General features: G+C 47.0%; 1 protein-coding gene and 1 non-coding gene across 9 annotated transcripts in view; one reads left to right on the forward strand and one right to left on the reverse strand.

The window, feature by feature from the left end:
• NT5M (5',3'-nucleotidase, mitochondrial) overlaps window positions 1-23,634 on the reverse strand; it is a 42,680-nt gene extending 19,046 nt beyond the window's left edge. For 7 of the 8 annotated variants that reach the window (XM_033090793.1, XM_033090792.1, XM_033090791.1 and 4 more), the window contains exons 1-3: window positions 23,180-23,634; window positions 19,784-19,884; window positions 8,915-8,975 (exon numbers count right to left, since the gene is read on the reverse strand). In XM_033090793.1, coding sequence (XP_032946684.1) covers window positions 8,915-8,975; window positions 19,784-19,884; window positions 23,180-23,449 — 432 coding nt within the window. In that variant the 5' untranslated portion in view covers window positions 23,450-23,634. Of the gene's footprint in view, window positions 1-8,914; window positions 8,976-19,783; window positions 19,885-23,062 lie in introns of all 8 variants that reach the window. The other variant, XM_033090795.1, reaches the window with a different exon arrangement.
• On the forward strand, window positions 17,407-17,480 carry TRNAM-CAU (transfer RNA methionine (anticodon CAU)). The gene has a single exon. It is a non-coding gene; the product is annotated as a tRNA-Met (tRNA).
• Window positions 23,635-26,541: the final 2,907 nt, after the last annotated feature.

The following is a 26,541-nucleotide window of genomic DNA, read 5'->3' on the forward strand; positions in this document are numbered from 1 at the left end:
TCATTCCCATAAACTGACTCATGTCTCACTTTCCCCAAGACGTCTTCCTGGCTTCCTCCTCCTGTGACCACAGAGCCTGTGACACAGTGATAACCAGCTAACTATGACACTGTCATCAGCTCCTGAAAGCAGGGATGAAGTGTTTTTTTAATTATAGCAGGTGATCAGTAAACATTTGCTAAATGAATAAATTTATTAGCTCCTTAAATTAAAAAAAAAATGGCCTACGTTTTTAATTTGAGGTTAAACGAAGGGGTTCAATTCTGGGATAGAAAGAAATACATCCAAATTTTAACAGTGTTTCTATCACTAGGTGGTAGGATCAAAGAAGTGGGGTTTTGTTGCTTTTCTCCTTCGTTCCTTTGTTCCTTTTTTCCTTTTAATCAAGGCATCCACCATCACTGCGCCCCTTCCTCTGGTATGAGCACCTCAGCTGTTTTCTGGGGAGCCACCTCATCCTTAACAGGATCGCCAGGATGCCCACCTTCCCCTGGCCAAGGGCAGGTATGCGACCTGAACTCAGCTGGTTCCCTCTCTCTCCTGGGAACATGAATCTTGGGCAAAGAAATCCAGGCTAGAGAATGCAGTGCTGTGCAAGCAAAGCAACAAAGACCAGCTGCAGGTCTGGCTCCCAAGCTGCTGATCGAAGGGCCACTTCTTCAGATTCTCTGAGCAAAGCAACATCCTTCCAATAAATTCTAGTTTTGCTGTAAGTTATCTAGATGCTGTTGATGTTGCTTGTGACTCAAGAGTCTTAACTAACACCCTCTTCTTACACAGTCACTGTATTCCGAACCCTCAACAGCTGAGGGGTCACCTTGCCGCAGGAGCGGCTGAAGGCATGGGCTCCAGGACACACAGACCCAGTGCCTGTGTGATCATTACACCAGGTGGATGAGCTGCCTCACTTCACTCCGCCTCTTTCTTCATCTGAAGAGTACAGCTGAAACTTGAACAACCTGGGTTTGAATGGCCCAGTTCCACTTACACATGGACTTTTTCAATAAATACCTGTACTGTTTTTGATTTGTGGTTCAAAGTCCATGGATGCTGAGGGCTGCCTGTATGTATTTATCTATGCCATTTTATATAGGGGAACTTGAGCATTTGTGGATTTGGGTGTCCGCAGCGGGGTCTTGGAACCAATCCCCTGCAGATACCAAGGGACAACTTAAGTTTTCGGGGAGTCAAAAGTTATATGCAAGAGAGAGATCTAAGGTGGCAGAGTAGATAAACACTGTGCTTGCCTGCTCCCATGAACACATTAAAATTACAACTAAATTATAGAACAATCAACCTGGAAAAGCATCTGAAGTCTGGATGAACAAAAGTTTTATAACTAAGGATATAAAAAAGAAGCCATGTAGAGACTGGTAGGAGGGGTGGAGACGTGAAACGGGCTGGCCCCAGACCTCCATGCGGCTGCTGAAAATCAGGAAGAATATCTCAGCCACGGAGATTCCCCCTGGAGGAGTGAGGGACCCTAGCACCACACCAGGTTCCCCAGCCCAGAGCACTGGTGCTGGGGAGAAGAGCCCTTACAACATCTGGCTGTGAAAAACAGTGGGGATTCAACCATCCAGGTGGGACAGAAGGCTGCAGGACACCCAAGCGATCTCTTAAAGGGCCCGCACACAGAGTCACTCACTCACAGGAACTCACACTGAGCTCTGGTGGAGGGACAGTAACTTGGGGGGTGGGGCATTGAAGGCACATAGTGGGCAGACTAAAGTGTGTGGCTTTAGGACAAAGGCTGAAAGACAATCGCCATTTTCCCTGTGTGGGGTCCTGCTCACATGCAGCCAGCAGGCAGGCGCCATCTTTCTTGTGTTGAAAGATGGCCCCACAGGCCAAATCTGAATCTGATTGGTCTGGTGAGCTCCACAGCTCCACCCTGCTGACTCCCTAGGACCCCTCCCCACCCAACTTCCCCAGAAAGTGCCAGAGGCACTTTCTCAGTGAGCAGCCAGCCCCGCCCACATTGCACTCTTTCTTAGAAAACTATAGGAGTCTGAGGGCCCCAGGTGGGTGGTGACTGGCCTCAGTGTGCTCTGAGACTTTTGCTGAGTAGCTCCAGGCTCAGCACTGGCACTAAACCAGAATCTATATTAACCTGGTGACCACACCTCTTCCCACTCTAGTGACTCTCTGATATCCTTCCTCACCTAACTTGCATACCACACAAGGTTTTATCAGTGGCTGAACTTTAAGGGAACTGGGAGGTGACAGCAGGCCTCAGAGTGTCCTAGCTTTTTGCAGAGCAACCCCAGGCCTGGTACTGGTGACAGCCATTCTCAGTTCACAGTGTGGCCTCTCCCACCCACCTCCAGAGTTAGCATAGGCAGCGAACATCTGCAGACCACTTTGTATCTCCTACCAGGTCGTCTCTGGCTGGTCACAGGCAGTGGGTGACCTGGGCCTGCACTGGAGCCCCTCCCAAGAGGACCCAGAAACAACACACGTGGAGGTTGGCTTCAGACCACAGCACAGTACTGCCCAATTAGCCCCACAAGTGGCACACACAACGGGTGGTCTCAACAGGCACCAGAGCCCACTGGGGCAAATCCCACTCAGTAGAGTAAGCCTCCCACACAGCAGCCCATACGCTGTGGATGTGGCCAAACCCCACAGCCAGTTTGCCTGAGGATCAATCACGTGCCAAGAGCAATCAAGGCTCAAATATAACAGGAGGGCACATAAATCCCACACAAGGGACACTCCTGGAGTACCCAACTCAAGTGACCAGGGAGACTGTGCCACTGGGCCCCACGGGGCACCTATACATAAGGCCACCTAGCAAGAGACGTAGCAGAGCTACCGAACATGTAGAAACAAACAGAGAGGCATCAAAAATGAAGAAACAAATATGTCCCAAATGAAAGAATAAGAGAAAACTCCAGAAAGAAAAAACTCAGCAAAATGGAGGCAGGCAACATACCAGAAACAGAGTTCAAACCAATGGGTATAAGGATACTCAAGGAACTTAGTGAGAACTTCAATGAAGAGATACCAAGCATAAAAAAGGACATGGAAACCATAAGAAAGAACCAGTCAGAAGTGGAGAATAATTGAAATGCAGAATGCACTAGAAGGAATCACCAACAGACTAGATGAAGCGGAGAAAATTGACTCAGCGTTTGGAAAACAAGGTAACAGAAAACACCCAATAGGAACAGCAAAAAGAAAAAAGAATCCAAAAAATAAGGATAGTTCAAGAGACCTCTGACACAACATCAAGTGCAACAACATTTACATCATATGGGTATCAGAAGGAAAAGAGAGAAAGCAAGGGATTGAGAATCTATTTGAAGAAATAGTGACTGAAAACTTTCCTAACTTGAGAAGGAAATAGACATACAAGTCCAGAAAGCACAGTCCCAAACAAGATGAACCCACACAGACCCATACCAAGACACATTATAATTAAAATGATAAAGGTTAAAGACAAAGAGAGACTCCTAAAAGCAACAAGAGAAAGGCAACCAGTAACTTATAAGGGAGCTCCTGTACGATTGTCAGTTGATTTCTCAACAGAAACTTTGCAAGCCAGAAGGGATTGGCACAAAATATTCAGCAAGGACCTACAACCAAGGGTACTCTACCCAGCAAAGCTATCATTTAAAATTGAAGGAGAGATAAAGAGCTTCCCAGACAAGAAAAAGCTAAAGGAGTTCATCACCACCAAACCAGTATTACAAGGACTCTTAGAGGGACTTCTTTAAGACAGAAAAAAATAAAAAGATCAAAATTATGAGTAATCAAATGGCAATAGCTACATATCTATCAACAATTATCATTTAAAATTGAAGGAGAGATAAAGAGCTTCCCAGACAAGAAAAAGCTAAAGGAGTTCATCACCACCAAACCAGTATTACAAGGACTCTTAGAGGGACTTCTTTAAGACAGAAAAAAATAAAAAGATCAAAATTATGAGTAATCAAATGGCAATAGCTACATATCTATCAACAATTACTTTCAATGTAAATAGATAAAATGCTCCAACCAAAAGACATAGGAGAATGGAGAATGGAGAAGAAAACAAGACCCTTACATATGCTGCCTACAAGAGACTCACTTCAAATTGAAACACACACACAGATGGAAAGTAAAGGGATAGAAAAAGATTATTTCATGAAAACGGAAAAAAAAAAAAAACTGGAGTAGCAATACTTATACCAGACAAAATAGTCTTTAAAACAAAGGCTATAACAAGAGATAAAGAAGGACTCAGTAATTCCACTTCCTGGCATTTATCTGAAGAAAGCCAAACGCTACTTCGAGGGCACATGTTTATCCATGTGTTCATTGCAGCACTGTTTACAATGGCCAAGAAGTGGAGGCAGCCTGGGTGTCTGTAGATAGAATAATGGATAAAGAGGAGGTGGTACATACTTGTATATGCAATGGGATATTGCTCGGGCATGGGAAGGAATGGGTTCTTGCCATCTGCAGTGGCATGGATGGACCTGGAGGGTATGATGTTGAATGGAATGTAGGACAGAGAAAGACAGATGCAATGTGATTTCACTTATATCTAGAATCTAAAAAAAAAGAAAAAATAAGTAAACAAACAAAACGGAAACAAACTCATAGATCAGAAAACAGTTCGATGGTTTGCCAGATGGGAGTGGGGCTGGGTGTGGGTGAAAGAAGGGGAAGGGATTATGAAGCACAAATTGGTTGTTACACAGCAGTTATGGGGATGTAGGGTATAGCATAAGGAATATAGTCAATAATTGTAATAACTATGTATAGTGTCAGATGGGTACTAGATTTCCTGGGGTGATAGACGGGAGGGGGTTGGAGGTCAGGGTGAAAAATGAAGGGAGTAAGAAGTACAAACTGGTAGTTACAAAATAGTCATGGGGATATAAAATCACAGGGAATATAGTCAATATTATGGTAATAACTATGTATAGTGCCAGGTGGGTACTACACTAATCAGGGGGATCACTTCTTAAATTATATAAATGTCTAACCACTATGTATACACCTGAAATTAATATAAAATAATATTGAATGTCAACTATCATTGAAAAATTAGGAAAGAGGGAAAAGGTGAAGGGGAATAAGAGATCCAAATTCCCAGACATAAAACAAATAAGTCATGGGGATGCAATGTACAGCATGGGGAATACAGTCAGTAATATTGTGATAGCGTGGTACAGTGTCAGATGGCTGCTGCACTTATGGTGATCACTTCTTTAGGTACATAACTATGGTGTACCCCTGAAACAATATAATACTGTATTTTAGCTATATTTTTAATAAAAATTTAAGAAAACAAAACAAAACAGGGGCCTCATACCCACCTTACCAGAGTGTTTTAGGATCAAATGAGAGAAAATATATGAAATCTCTTGGTTAACAGTTAACACATGTATACATGCTCCTTATTTCTTTATAAATATCATTCTCAGAAACAATATCAAGAGTGATTATTGGTTTTTCTTAAGTAATATAACATTGGTATATTATTTAATAACTGAGATGAAAATAGAGATGTAACAACAACTTCCAGGAACTTAACTGACCCAATATTTATTGAGTTTTACTATGTCAGGTAGAGCAAGGTACAAAGATGAATAAGATTTGGACCATATTCTCAAGAGAGTGACAGTCTTGGGGGCAGGGAGGGAAATAAACTCTGAAATGTAGGTACCATTTCCCCGAAAATAAGACCCAGCCAGACCATCAGCTCTAATGTGTCTTTTGGAGCAAAAATTAATATAAGACCTGGTCTTATTTGGGGAAACATGGTAGTAAAGACTTTAAAGGACTCTTGCTGAGTGCTCTTGGAATTCAAAAACGGACAAGGACTTGCACAGCTGCTTCCATCATGGAAACAGCGTGTGAGATGGGCACTGGAGTGTGGGCAGGATGTTAACAGGTAGCAATAGGAAAAATACTTTTCAGGTGGACGTCACAGGGGATGTTCAGAAAACAGTGAGCTCTACCCGAGTGTAACTGAAAACAAAAATAGAACATAAGAGAGGGTCATGCCTTGAGGGTTTGTGATTGATTTAGACAGCAATGGGGAGTCACTGAAGATTTCTGAAGAGGGGAATGATGAAATCAGAGAAGATGTCTGCTGGTGATTAATCTGGTGATTAATGTGAGAAAAAAATCATCTGCATGAGTGAGGGTCAGTATTGGGGTTAGAGTTTGGGGGTACACTCTTATGCCATGTGGTGATGGCTAACATGAAGTAGGACTCAAAAAATGATGATTAAAATATAGGACAAGCAGTAAGAACCCAAGAGCAGTTAAATCCATACTTGAATCAACAGGCAACTCCAGAATGAAGAATGGAGGTGTGGAGTGCTCATGGATGGAGTGAGAGGGCCACATGGTGCTAAAAGAGAGCAGGTTATCAGGTGCTTTACTGCAAAGGGTGAGAAGCACGAGAAGCCAAGAGGCTGAACATGGAGGAAACTAATGGGCCAAACAACTGGAGGCATAGGGCAAAAAAAACAGGAGAAAATGAAAGACAGGTAGAGAATCTTAGACATCAAGATGTTGATATTACATGGAAAATGAAACTTGTGTTTTATTTTTAGAAAAATAAAGTTATATGCAGATTTTCAACTGCGGGGTGGGGGCTAGAGGGTGCTCCTAACTCCCGAGTTGCTCCCATTTCACAGGGAGTTCCTGTAAGCCTTAAAAATGACAATAAAACATCGTGCCTGGCATATTCAAGGCATCAAATAAAGGGTGAACATTATTCCTGAAAACATTTGATAACTGTTGAATGAATGAATCTATTCACCCAACAACACATGCTGAGTGCTTACAGCACGCAGGCCCTGTGCAGGCGCTGGGATCAATAGTAGGCGAGACAGTCCCTGCCCTCACGGACCCTGCAGTCTAGTGAAGGAGACAAACAGATAACGAGGCACAGACAGAGAAATATCCCGTTTCAAATGGTGGTAAGTGTTCACACAGGCAGAGGGGCTGAGAGATGGAACAACACGGCGAAGGAAGAATGTCCTATAGATGTGGTCGGAACCTGTGGGGAGGAGCTGAGCTGAGGCCTGATGAATGAGGAGGAACCAGGCAGGCAGGGGGCCCAGCACGTGTAAGGGCACAAGGCAAGAATGCCGGGCATCTCAGGAAGCAGGAATATGGAGCATCAGGAAGGGAGAGGACAGGAACTGAGGTGGGTGGGAGGGGCCCAGGCAAGGCCTTGTAGGTTATGGAAAGGAGTTTACGTGTATACGCGTGTACTCGCATGTGTATTTTTTTCCTTAATTCTATTCTAAAGGCAGTGGGAAACTATTTAAAATGTTCTAAAGTAGGAGGTTCACATGATCTGCTTATGAAGACCTCCTCCGGCTCCGTGTGGAATTGAAATGAAGACAGTTTAGGAGGCTATCTTCATTCTGGAAAGAAGGTTGAGGTGATGGTAATGGAATGACAGAGAAGCAGATGCCAGATATATTTTAGAAACACATCAATAAGAACTATGACTCGCTGATGTGCTGGGTCTGAGGGGGAAGAAGAAGGGTGTCATAAGGATGGGCCCCTGCTCTCAGCCCAAGAGGGGAGGGACAGACGTGGGATGGGGACATCAGCCCCCGGGACAGTCCTATCAGGTTTGAGTTGTCCAGAGTTCAGAGGAGAGTCCTGGGTGGGATGGCAGGTACCAAGATGACAATAAATCCATGGGAATGGATGAATGACAGCCATCTTCCCAATCTTCCTCCAGCACGTACTGGACAATCATCCTGACCACCCATACAACCTCAGCTGAAATAGTTACTCTAGCCAGCATTTCTCAAAATTAAGGGTACACCCGGCGGGCTTGTTTAATACACCTGGCTACTCCCAGAGATTCTATTCAGGTCTCGGGAGAGGCCAAAAAGCATCCACTTCTATTCAAGTGTCCTGGGGATGCAGACCCTGGTGGTCTGGGGACCTGACTTCGGATCATTGCTCTGCTGGAAAGTGGACCCGGCCCTCCGTCCTAACCCCACACTACTGACTGTGGGAAGTCATGAACCCCCGAGTTTAACTAAACTCGTGTTTGTCACATGTTAAAAGGGTGTAAGGATAACCACGGAATGGGGCTCTAGGCATGCAATGCCGCAACGGATGCCGAGTGGCTCGCATTATACCTAATAACTGCTCGGTAAGTGTGAGGTCCCACTCCCACTAAGCACACAGAAGGTGGTCAATGCTGGCTGACTGTGTACATTTTGTTTCTAGTACGGAGCTGGCGAGGGGAGAAGTAATATGAAGACTCTCAGGAGAACGCATGCTGAAGGTCTGAGCTGGGCCCCGGAGCAGGGAGGTTCTGGGCTTGGGAAGGGCTGCGCGAACGCCCCAGGGGAGGGGGCCGGGCCCTGAACCCACCTCCGGTGTGAATGTCCACCTTCGGGCTTGGTCAACCACAGGTACTCAATTTCCAGAAAAGTCTCAGTTTCAAGTAATTCTAATATTTTCAATAAAGATGGTAAGATGTACGTGCAGCAAAACTCAACTGTTTCACCTTTGTAAGACTTTTTGTGTAAGTAAATTCATGTGCCCAAATATTTGAATTTGGGTCGCCTCCAGCCCCTCCACAGACACATTTCCTCTCCTTGTCCCATCCTGCACAAATACCACTTCCCTGAAATGTGATGGTCACCCTTCCCAGATGACCTGGCATCTTCACCAGGCCCCATCCAGCGAAGGTGACGGGTTTCAGACCGGTGCTGGAGAAGGTGCTCAGGAGAGGAGACCATGGCACGAGACGGGGATTGTTGGGAGAAGGCGCAGAAACGAGGCCACCCAGCCGGCGGCAGCTGCACTATGACGGTCCGTGCCCTTTCCGCTGGGCGTGCCGAGAGCCAGCACCCCTTACCTGCAACCCATGGGGTAAAGGGGGGAGAGGCACAGCAGCAGGCCACTCTGAGCCAGCTGCACGTCTTACCTTCTCGTAGGGACAGTACTTGTACTTCTTGATGGGGCTCGTGCAGATGAAGACAGCAGTACTGCGAGAGAGGAAGGAGGGTGAGCCACATCCGGTCGTCATCCGCCCTCCCTCTCGAGCCTGAGCCCACCACCTGGCATGGGTGAGCCCACTGTCCTGCGTTGCTCTCCATACCACAGAAGTCTGCCCTGTGCCACTGCCCTGGGCAGCCCCAGGGGACCCGACCCCCGGCCCAGGCAACCAGCTCAGGGGTGGGCATCTGACTTATGACAATTCTGCATGACCGGACTCAAAGGGTTACCTGGGCTACTCAGATGCCCAGACTGGGATATAAACGGGAAATACTGAGGCAGAAGCACATAAAACGAGAGGCATTACAAGGATGGGGGGCAAGTTATTGAGGGAGACTTGGGGCCTCGTACAAGGCAAAGTAAAGAAACCCTGAGGACAAGACTTCAGGTGAAGTGTCCAGCCAAGCCTTCCGGCAGGGGGTGCAGCGAGGAGGAGCCCCGATCCGCCCAGCTAAGCTCCCTGGCACTGGGAGTCCCCTCAGACGGAAGCAACTTTGCAGAGGAACACCCCCTCCCCAATCTGTATTTCTGTGCTGAGTCAATGCGGGAGCTAACCCGGAAGGGCCTCCCAGGAGCCAGCTTCTCCCCACGGCCCCAAGGGCCCCCAGTCACTCAATGACAGAGCCATCTGGGCCCAAACCTCTTCATAAGGCCAGCATCCGCCCCTGGAACCGACAACTGGCTCATCAAACCAAGCCTGTGAAGACAGGCGCTTCCTGCTCCTTTTCTCCTTGGCAAAGGAGTTCCCTGAGAGTGCCCCGTGAGGCTGCCCCGTGCCTGGGCGGAAGGCATTTGCCTGCCGGTTACCCCCGTCTCAGCTCCCTGAGCACTGCCCCTGCCAAGCTGGCCGGCCCCTCCGCCTGCCGTCAGTGCCTGGGTATGAAGTCTCTCCTTCTCACTCTCACCTCCTGCCTGCACAGGGAAGCCCACCGTCCCCGTGCCTCCGAGTGACAGTCCTTTTGTCCTCCTACCCCACACACCTCAGAGACGCTAGGTGAGGACAGTGTCCCTTCGTCTCCATTGCTCCTTCCAAATCCCTGCCTCCATGAAGCCCATGCCTACGGCCATACCTGTGCCACCCTTCCAGCTGCTGTCACCTACCACCCGCCCGTTACCGCCCTGCTGCCTCCGCCACCTCGCGGGCTCACCGCCGCCACTCCATGCCCACTCCTCTCACCATCCTCACGACCATACACGGACACAAACACTGCACACACGTGTGGAGCCAGCCCCTGGGCTCAGGTCCTACGCCTGCCCACCTCCAAAGCGGCTTCCTCCACTCCGCCTCCAACACCTCTTCCCGCGCACCGAGCCTATACTCACTTCTGCCGAAGTCTCAGCTCCATGCTTCGCCTCCGACCACCACCTGCTGGCCTCCCAGCATTCTCACATTTCCCACTCCACCCCTCACCCGCATCAGGACAGGCCCCCACTGCAGCCCTCAACCAGCTGCCCAGCCTAGTTTCCCAGCCTCGGGGGCTTCTGCCCCCCGTGGCGCCCCCTCTACGCTCCCTGCTCGATGGTGTCACCCAGGCCGAGGTCTTTAAACGCTGGCCAGAGGCTGGTTCCCTCCCGCCCCCCACTCTGCCTTCACGATCCAGCTCTCTCCTGTGTAGGAAAAACCACCCAGCTTTTCCCTCATGTCCTTCTATGCTGTGTGTCTCCTACACGCTCACACTACGACCACTCACAACACTTGTGACGCCAGATGTGGGGCGGGGGGTGTTTCCCCACACCAAGCAATGCTCCGAGACACCAGCTGGCTGTCCTAGAATCTGACTCGGTTCCGACACTGCCGACCTGGAGAGTGTCAGTCCCACAGGCTCAGGGCTCAGCCCGCCCCCTCGAGACGCCAGCTGAAAGGCCAGGTTGTCAAACCTGTGCGTCTGACCAACTGGGATCCCGAGCTCAGGAGCTTCTGTCCCCATGGAGTTGGGGTGTGTCACCCTCCTGGTTGTGTTCACCGACCTGGAAGCTCTCCGAACCCCGTGCTATTGGGCTTTTACAGAGGCTTCCTCACGTAGGTACGATCGGTCATTAACTCCATTTCCAGCCCCCTCCCCTCTGGAGAAGTGGGGGCTGGGGCTGACAATTCCAGCTTCTAATCATGGCTTGGTCTCCTGGTGACGAGCCCCCACCCGGGAGCCATCCAGAGTCTCCTCATAGGAACACCAGATGCTCCTAGTGCTCTTATCACTTAGGAAATCACAAGGGTTTTACGAGCCCTGTGCCAGGAGCCGGGGGCAGAGACCAATATATATATTTTCTGTTATCTCGCGTCTTCCCTGAACACCAGGCTTACACCCTTACATCCTATTGAATATCTCCACTTGGACATCACACTGGCATCTCAGACTCAGCATTTCCAAAATGGAACACATGATTCTCCCTACTGCCCCCCCAAACCTGTCTTCCCCAGTTAATGGCACTATTACATATACCTAACTGCTCTAGCAAGAAAAACTGAAAATTACCCTTTTTCCTAACTTTTCTCCACCCCCAGTATCCATCACCAGATCCTATGGGTTCTCCCCCAAAGCAGGTTTCAACCCTGTCATCTGCTGTCCCTGGTCGTCACGCCACCCAGAACAGAGCTACCTCTCACAGCAAACACCCACTGGTTCCTCGCCCCAAAGCCATCCCCACCCAGCATCTACACTGATTATTTTCAAATAGCTTTACTGAGGTATAACTGACAAGCAGTAAACTACACATGCTTAAAAGGGCACGATAAGGTAATTTTGACCTGTGTGAAAGAAACACAGACCAAGACACCACAACCAGATAATAAACATGTCCACCAACCCCAAAAGTTCTCCTCCCTGTCCCTGCCCCACCTCCTGGGCCCCAGGCAACCACTGATCTGCTCTTTGTCACCAAAGATCGGACTATAGTTTCTAGAATTTTAGATTAATAGAACCATAGAGTATGTACTCGTTTTTGGACTGGCTTCTTTCATTCCAGTAACATTATTGTGGGGATTCATTCACGTTCTTAAATGTATCAATAGTTTGTTCCTTTTCTTAATTGAGTAGACTGATTTTATAAAACACTTTCAATTGAGATATTCCCATACCATTAGAGCAATCCATTTTAAGAGTATAAGTCAATGAATGTTAGCGTGTTTATCGTGCTTTACAATAATCACCAATCTCAGAACACGTTCACGTCCCCAAAGAGAAACCCTGTATCCAACAGCAGTTACTGTCTTTGTGGACTTGCCTATTCTGGAAATTTCATATAACTGGAATCCTATGACATATGGTCTTTTGTAAGGGGCTTCTTTCCTTCAAAATAATGTTTTCAAGGGCCATCCACGTTGTAACATGTGTCAGTACTTCACGCCTTTGTATTGCTCACTAATACCCCATTGTAAGGACACACCACACTCTGTTTACGCATTTATCATTGATGGACACTTGGGTCGTTTCTACCTGTGAAAAGTGCTGCTAGGAGCAAGTGTCTGTGTGGCCACCTGTGTTTATTTCTCGAGTACATCCCCAGGAGAGCAGTTCCTGGGTCCTATGGTAACTCCATATTTAACATTTTGAGGAGCTATTTTCCAGAGTGTTTTCCACAGTAGCTGCACCATTCATATTTTATCTATTATAGTCATTCTAGTGGGTGTGGTTTCTCATTGTGGTTTTGGTTTGCATTTTCCTAATGACTAACGATATCAAGGCAAATTTTCATGCACTTATTAGCCATTTGTACGTCTTTTTTTAGAGAAATATCTGTCCAAATTCATTGCCCCGAGCCTAGGTTTTTCAAACGTATGTCAGATCACATGACTCTCTCTTCAGTCCCATCGCTACCACCCCACCATCCCGTCCCCACATTGACCTAATTCTAGCCACACTGGTCTCCTTTATGTCGTTCAAACAAGCCACGTCTTTGTCCGTCTCGGGGCCTTTGCACTTGCTCTTCTCTCAGCCAGGAGGACGCCAGCCTGGTACTTCACTAGCGGGTCATTCTTTCCCTTCAGGCCTGAGGTCTAATGTCACCTCCTTGGGACACCTTTCCACCCCTGCTGAAGTAGCCCCTTCCCCAATTAGTCCCGAACACATCACCTTGTCTATTTCCTTCACAAAGCTTATTACAATCTGAAATTATTTTGTTTCCGTGTTTTCTTCTTCCCCCTTGGAAGGCCTTCCCCTGAGGCCTGAGCCCTTACGTGTCTCGTTTATAATTACATTCCCAGTGCTAGCACAGGGCCAGGCACAAAAGTGATCAAAAATACATCTGTTCAGTAAATGAACGAACCAATTGCCTCATTCTAGGTGCTACAACAGAGCAATGAGAGCCATGTTTAAACACAGGTTTAAGCACATCTGGACGTATCCTTCTAAACGAGGTGTTTCCTTCAACAGTAGTCCCTTAGGAGGTCAAAGACTTATTTTGACAAATACTGCTACTGCTTAATACATGTTTGGAGTTATATACAATATAATAACAACCATGGAAAAAGAGATAGGAAAGAAAACTCAAGCATAAACACCAAAGTGTAAGAAAGTGGTGGTTTCAAAGTGATAAGATTATAAATGACTTTTTATCCTGTATTTTAGTTTTCCAAAATTAAACATATGCTATATACTTTTTTCTTTTTACTTTTATTTATTCAAGTATGTTTTTCCAGGACCCATCAGCTCCAAGTCAAGTAGCTGTTTCAATCTAGTAGTGGAGGGTGCAGCTCACAGTGGCCTGTGTGGGGATCGAACCGGCAATGTTATTGTTAAGAGCACCGCGCTCTAACCAGCTGAGCTAACTGGCCGCCTCTGCTATATACTTTTTAAGCAAGGATTTTTCAACCTTCTCTTAAGGACTAACCTCGGGAACCAGTTACAATCACATCAGAAGGTACTTATTGCTGTAGACATCATGAATGTCTTTTATTCAACACACTCTGAAATCCATTCTATTCTAAACACTAGGGAGATTCGGATATAACGCATGTATTTGCTGGCACTGACTCCAAATAAGTTTAAAGGACAATTCACATTCCCTGAGGGAATTTATGTGGAATATACTATGTTAGTTGTTACGGGGGGGGGGGGGGGGGGTATCTGCTATAAAAGGATAAAATGTATCACTGGGTGTCTATCAAAATTTTAAATGCATATGGCTTCTCCCAGCTTGTCCACTACTCTACAGAAATACTTGCACGTGTACACCAAGACTCTCACTGTAGCCCTGATATGCAAGAACAAGCGAGAAATGACTTAACTATGTGGAAATAATTAAATAAATTATGGTATATGTGTATGATAAAATTATGGTATATGTGTGCAGTAGTTCAAAAGAGTAAGATAGTTCTATAGTGTTGATGTGGAAAGATATCCAACATATTGTTAAGTAAAAAAGAGAAACCTACAGAATAATATAGATGATCTCATTTCTGCTTTAAAAACAAAATTGTAGTATATGAATATTCATTCAAAAAGATCAAAAATGACAGTGTGTACCATGTGTGAGGTATCACTCTAAGGACTGAAAATACAGCTGTAACTAAGACAATCCCTGACCTCAGGGAGCTCACATTCAAAAGAGAAAGGGACAAACACAGACACACAATTTCAGCTTGGACACCGCACCCAGGGTAATGGGGCAGAGTGACTGACAGGGGACAGTGGCCCATCAGCTGCAGTGGTCAGGGATGGCCTCTTTAAGGAGGTGATATTCGAGGTGCATAGAATTGAAGAATAAAAATAACGTGGCCGTGCAAAGAACTTGGGGCAAAACATTCCAAGATGATATAATCAGAACAAAGGCTGTGAGACCAGAAACAAGCTCCGCAGTCCACAGTCCACGGGGCCGAAAGTAAGCCAGTGTGCCTGGGGCAGGTATAACGGGGTCAGAGGGCAGGAGGGCCAGGTGTCACAGCCTTGGGCGTGGCTAAGTTAGGGTTTTATTTTAGTGCAATAGGAAGCCAAGAGAGACTTTTAAGAGAGGATCCACATCACCGGAATTTGGCTTAAAAATATCACTGGCTGCTGGGTGGAACATATGAATTTACAAATCTATGTACAAATACGTATGTAAATGCATTTTAAAAGGTCTGGAAGCACACACCTCAAATTATTAACTCGGGCAAAAAGAGTGGGATGGAGGGGATGTATGGTGGGGGGGAAATAAGCAACTCAGGGTTCCCATATTTCACATTGTATGAGTTTTTCATAAGAATATACTTGTATATTACTGAATAATTTTTTTAAAATTAGTCACTGCAGAAGATATTCCCAGCTAGCTCTTGAGGGTGTGAGGCGATGCCCGGGGGTCTCCCGCCCTCGCCAAGGAGGCTGTTCGAGACCAGTCCCTCGGTGGAGCAGAGAAGGGCTTGGCTCACACTGTTCCCCTCCTCCCTGAAACCCCCTTGCCTTCTCCACCTGGCAGATTCCTTTTCATTCTTCAAGACACAGCACAATGTCACCGCCGTCCCTGGGAGTGAGCTGCTGCCTGCTGCACTCCCGCCCTCCACGCACACATCTACTACAGCACTTTCACAACTATATTCTGGTCACTTGCTCACTAGTGAACTCTATGAAGGCAAGAACTCTCTTATCCTACGGTTCAAGGCCAAACATGGAGCAGACACATCTTCATTAAGTTACGTTTGCAACCTTGGCCCCTGCTTTAGCACTAGACACACAGCTGTCCACTTAGTTACTGACTAGAGGCCTGTCTTTCTCCAAACTTTGGGCACTGGCTGACTGTAGAAATCTCCTCCCCAGGGAAAAGCCAAACTGAAGGTAAAGAACCATTGTAGTCTAGACTTGCATTTCCCAGACTAGAATTTCTGCAGAAGTCTTAATAGAGAAGCTATGAAGTGTTGCAGGCTAGAAAACATTTGAAGAAAGCTGCATCCTCTGTAATGAAGAGTCACAATGCACACGAGCAAACGAAAAGCTCTGAAGAGTCCTACAGTAAAGAAACATTAATTCAGCGTTTCCCCCCCAGTTCTGGTTAAAGAATACTTTTCTTTTTGCATACCGAGTAAATCTTGCAGAATGATAATAGCAGCAGCTAACATTTACTGAGCACCTACTCATCTCAGGCACTAAACTGAGGACTTTCTCATTACCCTCATTCTACAGATAAAGAAACTGAGACCCAGAAAGTTTAAAAACTTGCCCAACATTTAACAGAGTCTAGAGAAGCCCAGATCTGAGGCTGGGCAGCCTAACTGCAGTTAAGACTTAATCTTAACCACTATTTTACTAGCTCCCCAGAATACAGCCAGGTGAATGTGGGCCAGGAAACGCTGATCCAGACAAGAATACAGTTTTGAAAAGCATCAGCGCAGTACACATTTTCTTTGCCTCTCCAGGCTCTTGCGACAGATGGAAGAAGTTATACAACACTACTTTACCATAAGTCAAGTTCCAATGGTGAAGCAGCATAAGGTATACTACTCTGCAGGACCTGGACTCAAATCTAAATGCAAGTTATTGACCAAACAACTCTATGATACAACTCAAACTCTAAGCAGTTTATGTTTCTCTGATGCCTATTTATCATGTTAGAACTTTGAAAGTGGACAATTTTTGGAGGTGTTTATATGGTACAATGAAGGACAATCATACTTATGTTTGATTTGTCATTCAGGTTGCTATATTCAAGCAAACTTATGACCAATAAAAGTTCTACAAGTCTAGAAATAAATCCTAACATCACTGTCAACTGTTTCTTTTTCCCCTTCTTCCGCCACACTCCTCACCCCTCCGGTTCAAGCCGTTGTTTCTCAAAAGAGGAAGGAAAAGTTGTGTAGGACACAGCTCCCGGGCCCCTGCTGGTATTATGAGCCTTGCGCTCCCCCCTGCCCCCCCAGGCAGTCAGTCGCCAGTCATTGGTCGGCCGCTCACAGCCGCTCATGGCGACACACGGCAGCCCACGGCAGCCCACGCCAACCTCCGGCTGCTCACCGCAGCCCCGCTCCAGGGAGAGCCGTTGTTCACAATCTTAACTATAGAGAGTGCAGCCCACTGGCCCACGTGGGAATCCAACCGGCGACCTCAGCGTTAGGAGCACGGGGCTCCAGCCACCTAAACCACCGGGCCGGCCCTTCAACTGATTTTTGACAAGGATGCCAGGACAATTCAATAGAGGAAGGAAAAGTCTTTTCAACAAATGGTTCTGGGACAACAGGATTTCCACAAGCAAAATAATGAAGTTGGACCTCTTCCTTACACCATGTGCAAAAATTAAGTCAAAATGGATCAATGACCTTAATGTAAAAGCTAAAGCTATAAAACTCTTAGAAGAAAACATAGGAGCAAATCTTAGTGACCATCAACTAGGCCAAGTATCCTTAGATACAACACCAAAAACACAAGTGACAAAAGAAAAAGGTAGATAAATTAAACTACATCAAAATAAAAACTTTTGTGTTTCAAAGGACGCCATCAAGAAAGTAAAACAAGGGATGGCCGGTTAGCTCAGTTGGTTAGAGCTTGGTGCTCATAACACCAAGGGTGCCGGTTCAATCCCAGCATGGGCCACTGAGAGCTGTGCCCTCCTTAAAAAAAAAGAAAGAAAGAAAATAAAACAACAATCCACAGAATGAGAGAATATATTTGCAAATCATATCTCTGATGAGGGAGTTGTTATCTAGAATACATTTGGAATTCTTACAACTTAATAAAAAAAGATAGCCCAGGTGAGAAACTTAGCGAAGCACTTGGATAAACATTTCTCCAAAAAAGATATACAATGGCTAATAAGCACACAAGAAGCTCAGCAACCTTAGCTATCAGAGAAATACAAATCAAAACCACAATGAAATACCCTTTCACACCCATGAGGATGGTTAGAATATAAAAGACACTAACAAGTGCCAACAAGGATGTGGAAAAACTGGAACCCTCAAACATTGCTAGTGGTGGGCCGGCCCAGTGGCTCAGGTGGTTAGAGCTCCGTGCTCCTAACTCTGAAGGCTGCCGGTTCGATTCCCGCATGGGCCAGTGGGCTCTCAACAACAAGGATGCTGGTTCAACTCCTCGACTCCCGCAAGGGATGGTGGGCAGTGGCCCCTGCAACTAAGATTGAATACGGCACCTTGATCTGAGCTCCCGGATGGCTCAGTTGGTTGGAGCGCATCCTCTCAACCACAAGGTTGCTGGTTCTACTCCCGCAAGGGATGGTGGGCTGCGCCCCCTGCAACTAGCAATGGTAAATGGACCTGGAGCTGAGCTGCGCCCTCCACAACTAAGACTGAAAGGACAACAACTTGACTTGGAAAAAAAGTCCTGGAAGTACACACTGTTCCCCAATAAAGTCCTGTTCCCCTTCCCCAATAAAATCCTTAAAAAAAAAAAAAAGAAACATTGCTAGTGGTAATGTAAGATGGTAGTCACTTTGGAAAATAGTCTGGCAGTTCTCAAGCTGTTAAAACATGGATTCTCCATATGACCCAGCAATTACACTCCTGGGCATACACCTAAGAGAAGTGATAATATACAACTACAAAAAAACTTATACATGAACGTTCACAGCAGTATTTTCCTTAGTATCTAAAAAGTAGAAACAACCCAAATTTCTATCAACTGATGAATGGATGAACAAAATGTGGCATATCCATACAATGGAATATTATTTAGCAATGAAAAGGAATGATCACACTATGCACACATATCAAATGATGTTATACACCTGAAACAAATGTTATATGTCAATTATACATCAATTTTTAAAAACAAGTTACATAGGGTATGCAAATCAGAAAATTATGTCTCAGCAGAGGAGAGAATTCTGTTTGGAAACGCCGCGGTTCTCAACCTAAACGCCTCATTAAATACAGATTCCATTTTAAAAACAAAAAGAATGAAGTACTCATTTGTGCTACAACACGGATGAACCCTGGAGACACGCTGTTGAGTGACAGAAGCCAGGCACAGAAGACCACATATTGTCTGAAATTTATATGAAATGTCCAGAACAGGCAAATCTGCAGAGACATAAAGTAGACAGTGGGTGCCCAGGGCTGCAGAGGGCAGGCAGGAACAGGGTGTGACTGCTGACAGGTATAGCGCTCCTTCTGAGGCGATAAAAATGTTCTGACATTGACTACGACAGTTACACAACTGTGAACATACTCAAACCACAGAATTGTACGCTCTAAATGGGGGAGGGTATGTGAATGACAGCTCCATAAGTCTATTTTTAAAAAAAGTTCTCAGGGAAGCACATCGTCTATAACTCCTAACGGATTTCAGTGGATGGTGTGCGCTGGTTGTGGACCAGTGGCTTTAGTCCATAGAAGTAGTCATTTCACCAGAACAAAACAGTGATACCTCACACAACGCTCCTCCTGCTTCCTCACCACCCTTCTCATCAGGTCTCCTGTGACACCTCTTTACACACCTTACTCTTTCTTTTCAGCACTTATCACACACAATCTGTGATTATCTTTATTTGCACGATTCTGTGTTTAATATCTACTCTCTGGCTGGACTGTAAGCTCCATGAGGGCAAGAACCATGTTTTGTTCATTTCTGTATCACTGGTGCCCCGCAGTACCTAAAGGTCAGTTCTCCGATATGTGCGGAATAAATGAACTTTCCACACCTAGTAAGCCACGTCAAATTAGACTCGGTATTTTCTCAAGTTACAGAATCAAAACATCTTAATAGCCTACAAGCAGACTTGTTTTATTCAGTTAGGGTTTTACCGAGCCCAGTGAAGATGGAATGGGCACGCCTTGTGCAGGGGCGAGGAGAGAGACAGGAGGGCGGAGAGGGAGTGGGCAGAAGCAAGAGAGGGATGGCAAGAAGGTGCAGGCACTGGGGCAGAAAGACAAACTTACTTTTCCAGGCTGGCCATCTGCTTCACAGCTTCCACAGCTCCTGGTAGAGGCTCAAGGTCAAAAAAGAAATTCTCTGACTCCCATATGCTGATGGCCTTCTCCTGAGAAGAGGAGAGAAGCAGGTGACTTCCAGGGTCCTCAGCACCCTGCCTCATGGCAGGGCGGATGTCACAGCTTTTGGAAAAGGCTACTGACAAGAAGAGGGTGGGGCTTCCACATTCCCCTCACCCCCTTCCCACACACCCAAGGACATATTTCAGAGCAGAAGGGGATGTCTGTGTTCCAGCCCCTCTCCACGAGGGATCTGACTTCTGCAAGGATCCAGCAGAGACCAGCTAAGGTGGCAGGGGCTGTGAACTCTGAGGCCTGGTCTGCTGGAGGCACAGCTGGCCCTGCCTGGGACCAATCTTCAGGAACCACGTTTGCTTGATTCTATGGCCAGGAGCATGCTGGAGGCTCTGAAGGTAGACCAGGTCTTGCCATGGCCCTAGAGTCCATACATTCCAGAACTGGACGAACTCAGAGATCCTTAAGAGCACTGCTTTCCGGGGTACGGGGGACACTGGGCAGAGCTCCAGGATCCTTACCCATATCAACCAGAGCAGCTCTTTTATCTGTGTTATGCGTTGGGATGCCTTTGTTTAAAACAAAGAAGTCTGCTGCTTTTAAAGTTTGAAAGTCAAAAATTCAGACTTTTGTTTTACGTATAGAAAACTAAAGCTCAGAGGGGAAGGGATTCACCTGATGTGACACAGTAGAATGGTGAGCAAGCAGGGAGAACCCCATCTCCGGAACCCCAGGCTAGGAGTTCCAACCTCCTGTTGCTGAGCCAAAACCAAGTGCACAGAGTACCACACCTCTCCAGGGCCAGGCCACGAGGAAAGTGACGCTGGGAGGAGAGACAACCCGCCTCTGAGAAGTACTGTGCAGGAAGGGCCCCCGCCAGATCAGAAGCTACACCCTCCAGATCAAGAGCCACCAACACACAAGAACTGGTGCGAGGCACTGAGACCACACTGGCAATGCTCTGTGAACTCCTCGGGGTTAAGCAAACAGTGCTTCTGCTAACATATATTCCCTCTTTGACCCTCGCATCCCACACGGAGTAAAAATTGCTACCCCCGATTTATAGATAAGGAAACTGAGGCTCACGGATTTTTTCCACGCCATTTATGAGTGATACTGTCAGAACTTAAACTTGGGGCTTCCTCTCACACAGAAGCATGTAGAGTGGGGGAAACATGCCCACTGGGGACATCAGAAGTCCTGGCTCTTGCTGTGACCCTGGGCTAACCGTCTCAGCTCAGTGATCAGCGTCCCAGCGTCCCTTCCCTACCTCCTTCATTAACTTGCTCTGAAACCGTGGTCAAGACACTTCCTCTCTCTGCGCTCAATTCCTCAACTGTCCTAACAGTGTGAGATTCGAAGTCAGTTCAAATGAACTCTGCCTTCCACCTCTGCCATGCTTACCCTCTCAGGGAACTGTGACGCTCAGAGGGAATATGGATAGAGCGTTATTTTGTAAAGAAGTGCCTACATATGTAAGCTGGGTTGGTGAGTTGGTTGGTTGTTTTTAACCAGATGCTGGGTTAGCTGGCTCAAGGGGAGTCTCAAGGATGTCCTGCTGTGAGCTGTGCTAGTGATAAAGCGTATGTGTTCATCTATTTAAAAAAAATCCCAGAGGCGGCCAGTTAGCTCAGTTGGTTACAGTGCGGTGCTCTTAAACAACAAGGTTGCCGGTTCGATCCCCACATGGGCCACTGTGAGCTGCGCCCTCCACAACTAGATTGAAACAACTACTTGGCTTGGAGCTGATGGGTCCCGGAAAAACACACTTAAATAAATAAAAGTTAAAAAAAAAAAATCCCATTTTCTGCAATGTTCCCAGAAGCAGAAATCACATCATTCCCAAAGCACCCCTCGTTAGTGCCCCAGAATCTCTATTCTTTGCTTTGTACTTGGAAAATGGCAACTGTCTCCTTAGACCTGGAGTCTGCACATCTGTACATGAGACTGGAAAAGCCGCTTTCCTTTTCAGAGTTGGGGGTGGGCTTAGTTTCATCACCCTAATACACTTCTGGGAGGAAAAAGGGTTCCCAGACTGCCGGTGCTGCGCACTGTCTATATATGAGCACACACAGAGCGGGGGAGCATATTACTGAGGTCGCAAAAATTACGAGGGTATTTCCTCTGCTTTCAAGTTTTTAATTAGGCATCAGGACTGGGAGAAGTCAGCACACTGGGCTCTAGGAAAGTCACCTTCTGAAGTGCCTGATGTTACAGACAAGAAACAGCACTTAGTTTCCTTTTTAACACCTGCCCCTCAACAAACCAAATTATTGTTGAGGTTCCTATTGTAAGTCAAAAGGAATGTCAGAGAACAGCACTTTGGGACGGGGACAGCTAAACGTGCTCGTGCTCCGGAGGCAAGCAGACTGGTCTGAATCCTGGCTGAGCCCCTTACCAGCTCCATCACTTGGGACAAGTTTCTTCACTTGCATACTGGACATAATGTCTACCTCACCGAGGAGGTAATACAGCCAACCTGTGGTTACCAAACAGGCTTTAGTACAGTAATCATCACCATCATCAAATCCTCTGGTAGTGGCCCCGGGGGGCCAATCAAGGGGTGCCAGGAAACACCTAGCCTCTTTAAGTTTACGCAGGGCAAAAAACGCTGTTCCTTTCACGAAATGGTTTAAATTTACAAGCCAAGCTCTCTGTCTGCAAAGCTGCTCGGATATTTCCTCCGGGCCCCCAGCATGGACTCGGAGAGCAGAACACACCCAGGGGTGTGGTGAACTCCGCTGTCCCGCAGGACCGACAGAGCAAGGAGATAAACCAAGGAGTTGATCTCATCCCGTCTTGACCCCGGACTCACTGTGTGATGTCCAGAAAGTCACTCAATCTCTCCTGGTTTCAAATACCACTGGGAGCTATGCTTTTATGGAAAAGGGGGGGAAAGAATGGTAAAGACACTCAAATTCATGAGGAGGAATAAACAGAAATGTGACTGCGGCAGAGGTCAAAGGGGACTTTAATTGCAATGGTATTTTATTTTTAAAAAGAAGATTTGAGGCCAAATACACCCAAATTTTTAAAGTTAGCTGAAGGTAGAGAGTTAGGTATGTTACGATCTACATTCTCCCGAATTTTGAGATGCCCTCGAGGACGGCCAACAGTTACCGAGCGCAGGGCTGCCCCAGGCGCTGCGCCCTCGGTGCTCCCCAAGCCCTGGTTGTGTAAGAGGACCCCCCGAGGCTCCGGGCGGTGACCCACCCAAGGTCACGACTGCTCCCCGGCCGCGCTGGGAAGGCGGGCCTCGGTGTCCGGAGCCGCCCGAAGGGGGCGCGGGACCCCGGGGCGGGCACGGCGGCCGGGGCGGGGGATGCTCACGCTCAGCCCGGGCTGGAGGCGGCCGTACTGCTCCGACAGCCAGAAGCCACGCCGATCCTCCAGCGCGATGAAAGGCTGGTCGGGGAAGCGCGCGCGGAACTTCTTGAGGAAGCCGCCCTCGAAGTCGGCCAGCACGCCGTCCATGTCCACCAGCACCCGCAGGGCTCGGCCGCCCATCGCGCCGGCCGGCCCGCCAGCCGCCCAGCGCCGCGCCCCCGGGACCGCCGAGCCGCGGGGCCGCGGAGCACACCAGCCGCGCAGCCGGATCATGGCTTCTCACGCTCGCTCGCCGCGGACGGCGGGGCTTGGGCCGCGCCGCCTGGCCCCGCGGGGCTGACAGACAAGACCGCCTGGAGGAGAAACCCCTGCCGGCTGGAGCGCGCTGGGGTCGCGGGGAGACGGGAGCGAGCGCGCAGGCTCCGGCCCCAGAGCGAGGCTGCGGCGCGCGCCCCACGCAGCCGTGTGGCCGCGTTGCCCTTAAAGGGACACGCGCCCCCGCAGAGGCGGGGCCCGAAGGGCGTGGCTCTGACGACTGCCCGGTGTGCTGGGATGGGACATCCACCATCGGCTGCTCTCCATTCACATCTTCTCCCCGGACCCTGGTCCTGGGCACCCTCCTCACACTGCAGCCGCAGGATGGAGGAGCAGGGCACGCCGATGGAGCAAGCCTGTAGCCACTGACACGTTTATGGAGCACTTTCTGTGTGAACAAATAGACAAGGCCCCTGCCATCCTAAAACTTACATTTTATGAGGGAAGACAGACAAAAAACAAATATACCTACAAAATAGGCAAAATAATTTTAGGGAGTGACAGTAGTATGAAGGCGCCAAGACAGGGTGGTGTGCAGTCTGAAAACCTCCCTTCTTTTTTATAGTGAGTCTCTGGGGAGAGGCTGGTATTAGTAAAAAAAAAAAATATCTTTCAAATATCACAAAGCCTTAATAAAACCTGGTGATTTTTCAAATAAATTGTGGGGACGGAGGCCCAGAGAGCAGTTTCCAGGCTCTCAGCCTCAGGTGGAGGGGTGCTGGCTCCAGTGGTGGTTAGCCAATTGGCTGCTGATGTAACTGCCATGATGCACTGGTTGGTTGGTTAGCTGGTTGGCAGGCAGGGAAGTGGTCCGCAGATTGCCGATCCTGGGGATCCTACTTCGTGTGTCTCGCTTGGCCAGTAAGACTATAGTGGTATATGAGTCCCCCTATCCATGGCTCCATGCGCGTTCCTTTGTGGCCTCTCACCATAACCTGCGTTCTTATGTGGGGAGCGGGAGCTGAGACCCTGCATGACATCCTGCATGACAAAATCTATAAATAAATATATTGTTATTTATACCTGGTATAGGTTGATGGAGAAGTGGGGGGATTGGCGGGGTGGTCAGGGAAGGCCCTTTGTAGGAGCTGATGCTGGAGCAGAGACACAAATGATGAGAAAGAGCATGCAGGAACCAAAGAGAGCAATGGTCCAGACAGCAAGACCCGCGAACTCAAAGGCCTGAGGCAGAGAGTGAAGCCTCAGAGTGACGAGAAAGCCAATGAGACCAGTTTTCCTTCTTGTATTTATTTGGCATATACTTGCTGAGCATCTCCTATGTGCTGGGCAGTGGATATCAAGCGGTCAACAAAGTCCCCATGGCTCGTGGAACTGACATTTCTGGGTCCTCCTGAAAATATGATAAAGGAAGGGTAGAGTGATCCAAACTGAGGTCAGAGAGATGGTCAAGGGCCAGCAAAAAAACACTGTGGCACAGTGTGGGGTCCCACTGACTATGCCACATGGTAAGTCTTCAGCACCCGGGCACAACTCGTTACTCTTAAGGCATCTCCTGAATTCAAGGGCAGGAACCAGGTCTGATTCATCCCTACATCCTGAATGAATGAGTGTGTAAGGGAATGTGATCCCTGCAATCACTTTTTGGTTATTCTATGACTCCCTAACTAAGATTTCCTACCATGCATTTTCACCTTGATAGTCATTCTTTAATCTCAGCACCATGTTTTTCTTCATAATTTTATTATGAAAATTTTCATACAGAAACGTTTAAAGAACTGTACAATGAAGATAAACATGCCCACCACCTGGGTTCTGTAGTTAACAGTTTGCTCTTTTGCTTTCACATATACCAGTATCAGTGACTTTCTCCATCCCCCCACCTCTCCATCAGTCCATGTTATTCCTTGTTGCATTTCAAAATAAGCTGCAGACGGCAGCACATGTCACCACTAAACACGTCAGCCCAGGTAGCTTGAAGTGAGTGCAATATATTTAAAGGTAAATTTTACAAATGAAATGCATAAATCTTAACTTTATCATTCCATGAGTTTTGACAAATGCATCCCTAGAAGATATAGACCGGTGCTGTCCAGTAAAAGTACATTCAGTGATGAGAACGATCTGTGCTGTCCAGACACAGTAGGCACCAGCCATGTGTGATTAAATGAAGCCACTGAGACTGAAGAACTAAATGTTCCATTTTAGTTAATTTCAATAATTTAAATTTAAATAACTCATGTGTGGTTGGTGGCCAGCGTGTCAAACAGTACTGATATAGAACATTTCCATCTTTCCAGAAAGTTCCTTCCTGCTCCTTCTCCACCAGCCCCTTCTCCCACTGTCCTAATTTTTTCTTAACCATGAATGAGTTTTACCTCTTCTCGAACTATAAATGGAATCATATGATACGTACTTTTTTGTGACTGACTTCTTTCACTCATCATGCCTTTGAGAGTCACTCAAAAATACATGTTGTTGTGTGTACCGGAAGTTTGTTTCTTTTATTGCTGAATTCTATTTCACTGTGTGAATATACCTGAGTTTATTCAATCTCCTGTTGGTAAACATTTGGCTGTTTCGAGTTTGGAAAAATTATGAATAAAGCTGCTATGAACATTCATATGAGTCTTTTTGTGGATGTATTTTTTTTCTCTTTGGTAAACACTTAACAGTGGGATTGCTGAGTCACAGAACATGTATATGTTTAGCTTTATAAAAAACTGCCAGACATTTTTCAAAGTGGTCGTGCCATTTAACAGCCCCACAGACAATGTGTGCAAGCGGTTAGCTCCGCATCCTCACCCACGTTTGATGCTGTCAGTCTTTTTACTTTTAGCCATTCTGGTGGGTGTATAGTGGTACCTCATTGGATTCTCTGTTGCATACGTCACCATTACTTTCTTTATTATTTACATGTGGATTGTCATTTTTTTGTCCTCCCCCTTTGGAATGTGTGCTCCATGAGGGTAAAAACCTTGTCTGTTTTTTTTTTTAACTAGTACATCCTTAGTCCCTAGAACAGGGCCTAACGTATAGTATGTGCTGAACAAATTCATGCACATATCCAACAGATGGCTTTTGAGAGCCTT

Source organism: Rhinolophus ferrumequinum, chromosome 21 (assembly GCF_004115265.2).
Source record: "Rhinolophus ferrumequinum isolate MPI-CBG mRhiFer1 chromosome 21, mRhiFer1_v1.p, whole genome shotgun sequence".
NCBI lineage: Eukaryota > Metazoa > Chordata > Mammalia > Chiroptera > Rhinolophidae > Rhinolophus > Rhinolophus ferrumequinum.